Genomic DNA, 7,507 nt, shown 5'->3' on the forward strand with positions numbered 1-7,507 from the left:
CACAGCCAGAAGCTTGGCAGACCGAATACGGTATTCTCTAGCATACAATTCATCCACTTCTTCCCTTTAATCCTATAAACGACTCTGTGCAGCATAACTGAGTCGCTCACCCTCCCCACACAGTAATCAAGGATCCCAGAGAGCCAAAAAAGAAACCATCCCATTATTAAAACACAGCAAACATGGAAACGTTCATCCAGACAACCAGTGAGAAGTAGTAATCATGAAGTCCAGTAATCGTTTATTTGTTTTATTTTATTAGGATTTTTTAACGTCATGTTTTACACCGTTCGGTTACATCCATGACAGAAACGGTAGTTACTCGTTACATACCAGTAATCGTAAAGGATCGGAAAAAGAAGTGTTTTATAACTATTGTATCACAATGTCAGATTTCTTTTCTTTTGGGGGTTAAGCACTCAAGCATCTTTAATGACTCCAAAACTTTACAGCGACTGCTGCACCGTCACAGGACTAAAAAAAAAAGAGGAAACCCGCACCACCACCACCCCATCCTTTTATATACTGCATGCATGCTTAGCAATGTGATGAATAGTCATGCAAATATCCTCATGCCCTACTTCCCCATTTGTGCAACAATCTGGCATCTTGTGAGTGTGTGCGTGTGTGTGGTGCATGACTGCAGCCAGCAGCTGTGTTTTTGTTTTATTGAAACCTCTATAGAATTGGCACCACTAATAAATACCCACATGAAAACACATACCATGGAGATGGCAGTGCTAAGTGATACACAGTTCGACATGACAGTGCAAGTGTGAATTTAACTAAAACAACTTGACCATGCTAGGAATTAAGAAAATATATTTAAAGCAATGTGCTAACAAATATGCAGAAGCACAACAAAAAATAAAAAGCTAATTAATTGTAGATTGCAAAAATATATGGTGACCTATATATTTATGATATTGAACCGAGTAGATGTGGTGTGTTTTTATGGTACCTGGAAGCTATATGTAAAGAACTGAGCAGAAGGAGGAAGAGAAAAACACAGTACCAAACAGGGTAACGGATGCAGAATGTGATGTGTGTGTGTGTGTGTGTGTGTGTGTGTGTGTGTGTGTGTGTGTGTGTGTGTGGGCGTGTGTGTGTAAAGGCACAATGTACTATTCCCACATCAAGCTAGAGCAAAACCTCTGGCTCTTTAGCACAGAAGAGAAAAAAGGCAGTTATAATAAAACTGATCCCTCAAATACGGTCCCCTAAAAACTGCTCCATCTAGCAATACATGAGCACATCAATACTACAGAAATCTAAAACACTAAGCCTCACAGACAAAAAAAGCAGGTTAAATCCATATTAATGTTCTACCATCTATACAAATAATAATTTAAAAAAATATATTATTCCTATGCCTTACCTGTAATATTTGCTCCACTGTCTGAATACAAATGTCTATCTATATCTATCTGTATTAGAGTGATATCTTTATAAAAAAAAAAAACCCTAATAATTAAAACCTTTAGGTGAAAAATGTCATAAACCCAGTTTCTGGAGCAACAAGGCTAACTAAATTCCTACATCTCAGGACCAGATTAAATGAGTGCAATAGTTAAAAACTGCAGGCCCATATTTAAGTGCAGACATAAGTTTTACATAAGTAAAATATGCCATATTTGTATTTGTTAGAACACACAAAGTGTATTCCATTTATTGACATGCAACTACTCTCCCTCATTACTGTTTTAGTATCTCAAAATAAGGCCTCTAATTTAAATAGGCTTTCTTTTAAACATTTCTCACCTTTTTTTTTTTTTTTTTTTAACATAGACAATGTTTTACCATCACTGATATGCTCTATAAATCTATGGAAACCATAATGAATAGGAAGCAAAGCATTAAAAACCACAACTGCAAGCATTCAAGGTCTTTAGAAATGTATTAAGGAAACTGCAGCTATAACAATAAAGATTTGTTAATTGTGTGTTTTCTCTTTAATGGTAAACTTTAATGGTATAACTACAGATTGTGTAAGAAAATTTAGTTTCCTTTTATTTACACCAAGCAATGATTTAAATGTGATCACGGATTCAATAAAATGTGCGCTTGGAGTGAAACTTTATTTCCCCAAATAACTGGCAAGATCAGGTTTTTACTGGACCAGCCCAACCTCAAAAACATTTGTTCAAGCACAATATATTATATAGAACTTGGAAATGAAGGTTCAAGTAATAAATATGTTTTGTTGAGAGTTACCGAAATGTATAGATATGTAATGAATAATTTTGCGTTAATCAAATATGGGGAGTTTTTTAAAGGGTAACATGAACTATTAGGAACTAGGAACTGCCACAATGGCATTACATTTGTTATTATGCGCAAATGTTTGATTTTCAGGTTGGTAGATTTAAATGTATAATTGTCCTTTTTGTCACAGAGAACACTTTATTACTTCCAAAAACAATCTGAAAGGTGGACTTAACACATTTCCAATTTGCACCAGACAAGCTTAAACCCAGAAAGGTCACAGACATTTCTGGATCTTGTTAATATAGTGTTGAGGTCTTTCCAAAGAATTTCTAAACCCAGATGGTTATTCTCATTAGGAGGCATTTGGATGTGTTTTTAACATAAAAAAAGGATATATTACAAGACAAAAGTTATAATTTCCATTCATGATCATGCAGCCACTGGATGGCGCTATATAAAAAGGTGAGTGGAAATGTTGCACAAAAATCTAAGTGAGGACACGCCAACAAACCCAGAATCAGAATTAATATGAAACTGTATAACAACCACACACTGTGTTTCTGCATGCATACAACATCCATCCAGCAATTTTACTAGGCAACCTGGCTGCTAACTCACACTCGCACACATTCACACCATCACTGCAGCTCCTCCTACCGTACCGATGCTGTGTGTGACAGCGCTGAGCCTCCTCAAGAGCTCCTGCAGAGCCATTTTGCCCATTTTTACCCAGAGGATCATAGCGAGGTGCAAAAAGGGACACAGGGAGGATGCTGCTGGTGTTGCTGCCAGAGAACAGGGAGAGACTAGAGGAGGAGAAAGACGATGGAATGAGGAGCCTGAAACACTGACACACATCAACACACACGTTCTAGCCACACACACACACACACACACACACACCCACCCCTCTGCAAAGTCACCAATGCAGCAAAATGCAGCGACATAAACAGCAGGCATCTGATCCTGCTCTAGCACAGTAAAAGCAAGTTACTCACATTAAATGAGTTCATCATAATATGGTTCATGAGATCACACACTCACATATATTTTTTATTAGGAATATTGGTCATGTTTATAGATTGAGTACTTTAGAGGTGCAGAGGAGGGAGGGTTACAGCACACCACTAACATCAGTAGCTTAAAAGTGAATTAAATAGAGGGGTGCATTTACTGTAAGCAAAAGAAAACTGCACAAATAAATAAGGGTTCCAGGTGACAGTTTATAATAACTTGGACTGTTTATAAGCCAAATGCAATACATTTTAGTACCTTAAACACATACAAACACAAACAAAAATTTTATGACCACAACAATCGTGGTGAGGCAAACTTGAATTTGTATTATATTGTACTGCAAGACACCTTGCATACCTTGAGACCCTGGCTTTTGAGCTCTCTCTTTGAGTTAACAGTTTGGATAATCATATGTGCTCATTTCAGGTGAGCTCAAGTCAGCAGTGTTTCTGGACATTGCTGACATATTGTCCATAGTACAACCTTAACTTGGATCCTTACAGTCACTTGTTGAGGAACATTGCTCCTAAACTGTTGGTTGAAATCAATGCTCTGATTTCTAAGTGCATTCCACATACTGACCTGATGTCTTTGGAATTTAAGTTTTTCTTTTTTCACAAATGTGTTTTATTTTGCACCCTTCCTGTACAACAAAGGAGGAGTTGAAAAGTGGGAAGAAATGGGATGCATGAAATGGGATTAACAGTAAAGAGCCTTATTAAAACTGATGCCACACTATTGAAAGCATGTGATTAATTTTATATAATTATTTTTTTTTGTTTTTACCTGTTAGTAACTGTTTGTTTGTTTGTTTATTAGGATTTTAACGTCATGTTTTACACTTTGGTTACATTCATGACAGGAACGGTAGTTACTTATTACACAAGGTTATATCGAACAGTCATGGACAATTTAGTATCTCCAATTTACCTCACTTGCATGTCTTTGGACTGTGGGAGTAAACCGGAGCACCCGGAGTAAACCCACGAAGACACGGGGAGAACATGCAAACTCCACACAGAAAGGACCCAGACTGCCCCACCTGGGGATCGACCTGTTAGTAACTGATGTGGCTAAAACAGACTTTTGCAGTGCTTAAGAACTCCTAAATTAACTAATGAACTAAATTAGGCATGTGTTAAACATTGATTGAACAATGGCTATGAAGGCTATGAAGAAATAACTACATGACTTTATAATATTCAGTATTTTAATATTCAATTGAAGAGGAAAGGTTATACAAGTAGAAAATATAGCCAACTGCAGCCGTTGTGTGTGTTCTTGAGGAGAATTTGTTTAATTTAGGCCTTCACTAGGACATTAAGATTGTATATAATTAAGATTTTTATATAACTACACATAAAATTATACAAAAAAGCACTTTCTTTTCAGTCATCTAAAGCAAACACTGGTTTATCTTGACCAATCTAATTTATTTAGAGACGATATAACATGCTGGACAACATTATCAACAGTTACAAAAAAAACAATAAGCAATGCACTGCAATCATCTAATTTACAGACTTATGCATAAAAATGCAGACATGCACCTTTTATGCATGATTTGCACACAATCGTGTACACAAATCAGAACAACAGTCAAACTTTTGCATAGGACTGGAGACTGTATGGGCACAGAGGATGCATGCTAGCTGTATTCACCTGTAGTCAATCACTAATGGAGGAATTAGGAGGGATCTACATGAAATTAAGCTGTCTACAATATCAAATGATTCAAGTTTGTATACTGATCCAAAATATCATACTTTAATTACATGTATAAATGTATTACTTACATAGTGCTCTCGGAGGCGGAAACAACCGAATATAATCCTTGTGTTTTGGCGCCACCGTGAGGTTCAGTAGCATGATAGCACAACACAACGCTAGCAAAACAGGTGTTTTTATTGTTGCTGGTTTTTACATTACGTTTTTTTTTATGTTTCTCATTACTGTTTTAAAGGAACCTTATTTATTTATTTATTCCCCACAAACACTAAGAAAAAGTAAATAAAGTGTCAGGCAACCTGAAGACGGCTAGGTAACTTGTAAACAAACACCGGTTTACTGAGTTTGTTTGTTACAAACTGTGCGAATAAACCGTCGTTCTAACATTTCGACCCGAGCGTTTTCTCTAAACTTATATATGGTTAAATAAATTCTCACTCTGCGCATTTTACCCATTCTGTAAAATTAAAATAAACATTTTGATACCGTCTCTGACCGTGACGAGACGTAGCACACCTTTCAACCGAGCACGGCAAGGCGTACCTGAGAGTTTATATCTATCACGTGATTCAGAACTAACCAATCAGAGCAACGAACTTTATCAGTCGTTAATGTACAGTACTATATTTTCAATACAGTGTGCATCACCATATTTTACTACGTTTTCTTCCAGTTTAGTTATTTCCAGTTCTCTATTGCACTTGCTTGACTGCTTGCACCACCCCCATTCTGGCTGAGGAGAACCGCACACACATCTCTTTGCAAAGTCACCAATGCAGCAAAACACAGTGACAGAGACAACAGACATCTGATCCTGCACAGGCAGGTTTGTACTCACAGTAAAAGCAAGTTGTTCACATTAAATGATATGGTTCATAAGATCACACACTCACATATAGTTTTCATTAGGAATATTAGTCATGTTTATGTTTAAGTGGATTAAAAGCAGTGGTGCATTTACTGTAAGCAAAAGAAAACTGTAGACATAAATAAGATGGGTTCTTATTACCCTGGGCTATTTATAACCCAAATGTTATACAATGTAGTACATTAAATAAATGAAAACATAAACAAACAAAGCTACAGACCACAACAACCATGTTGGGCCAAACTTGGATTTGTATCATTTTGTACTGTAAGATACCATGCATACCATGCATTGTTCAGTGACCATTCATTTGGCTTGCTACTATATAGTGGGGGTAGTGGTGCCACCTTAAGATCATTAGAAACATTGCAAATCTAAACACTGAAAGCAAGGTGAAAACACACTCAATACTGCGTGCTGCGTGTTACAAGGCCTGTAAAGTGCTTTGCATCTAAAAAAAAAAAAAAAAAAAAAAAGAAAATTTCAAGATTTGAATACAGTAAGTGCATCTGATTCATTTTTCCTGTTGCTTCTGAAATAAGCACAAGTGGGCACCATTCCAGTTCATAATTGATACTTTAATGTACCACTACAATACACACCAACACCATGTTAGTCACTGCTGTGCCAAGAACAGTTCACCACCAGTAGAGGAACTGACACGAGAGCTGGTGATTTGTATTTAGAATGTTTCATTTATTACAGATAATTGATTTTTCATTTCATTATATATTTATACAGCCACAAAGGATTCAGACAAAATCCACACCAACCCATCCTGCCTTTCAGATTTCACACTACAAACCAACAGCTAGACAGTTATACAGACATTTTGTTGCATTTCGTTAGGAATACCTGGACGAGCTTCTTAATTGTGCTCCTTTCTTAGTATTTTCCTGTCATTCTCATTTCCAATTGCACATACACAAATCACACCACCGATTGTTCTTACCCTATACTGGCCAAGGAGAGCTGAAGACTTGCACTTACAACCTCTGACACATGTGCAGTCACTGGCTGTTTCTTTTAAACCAGCCAGCAGTGGATTCTTATTAAGATCCATAGTGTGTAACTATGCTCTGTTTACCTCCACTACTCAATTCGGCTGCTCGACCAGGTCTATGTTTCAGTTGGACGTACAACCAGATTATAAGCACCACTGAAATTCAAACTATGATGCTCTAAGCTGAACAGCTACACCAACCAAATTGCCCATGATCTTTTGTAAATTGAGAAGTGAAAATCTTCTCCACTCTCCTTTTGAAGATGGCAATAAAGTGAGGTTTGCAAGCCAGAGGCATAAATGAAACACTAGCACAGTATTTTGATAATGATCAGTTATTTTATACAAATTGCAATCCTGTGTGTCCTTTCACTTATCAACACAGATGCAGTGAAGAATTCAACAAAAAAGTTGTTCCACTTGTATGAAAAGGCAATACATATTTAGTCAGCTTGAGACACCCCTTATAATAATTAAGTTCAGGTGTTTTGTTGCAACAGTTTGGAAACTATAGGCCCTATATCCCGTTTCAGCATGACTGTGTCCTTGTGCTTAAAGTGAGGCTGATGAAGAGAAACTAGAGTGGCCTGCACACAGCTCTGACCTCAGCCCCACTGAACACCTTTGGTATGAATTGAAATGCTGATTGTTAAGTCAGGACTTCTCATACATAATCAGTGCCT

At 37.0% G+C, this 7,507-nt stretch overlaps 1 protein-coding gene across 1 annotated transcript in view; it reads right to left on the reverse strand.

The window, feature by feature from the left end:
- mcf2la (mcf.2 cell line derived transforming sequence-like a) overlaps positions 1-3,038 on the reverse strand; it is a 65,604-nt gene extending 62,566 nt beyond the window's left edge. The window contains exon 1 of the mRNA XM_063009382.1: positions 2,871-3,038. Within this exon, the coding sequence (XP_062865452.1) occupies positions 2,871-2,949 (79 nt within the window). The 5' untranslated portion in view covers positions 2,950-3,038. The remainder of the gene's footprint in view (positions 1-2,870) is intronic.
- Between the last annotated feature and the right edge of the window lie 4,469 nt (positions 3,039-7,507).

The sequence above is a fragment of the Trichomycterus rosablanca genome, chromosome 15 (genome assembly GCF_030014385.1).
Source record: "Trichomycterus rosablanca isolate fTriRos1 chromosome 15, fTriRos1.hap1, whole genome shotgun sequence".
NCBI classification, from domain to species: domain Eukaryota; kingdom Metazoa; phylum Chordata; class Actinopteri; order Siluriformes; family Trichomycteridae; genus Trichomycterus; species Trichomycterus rosablanca.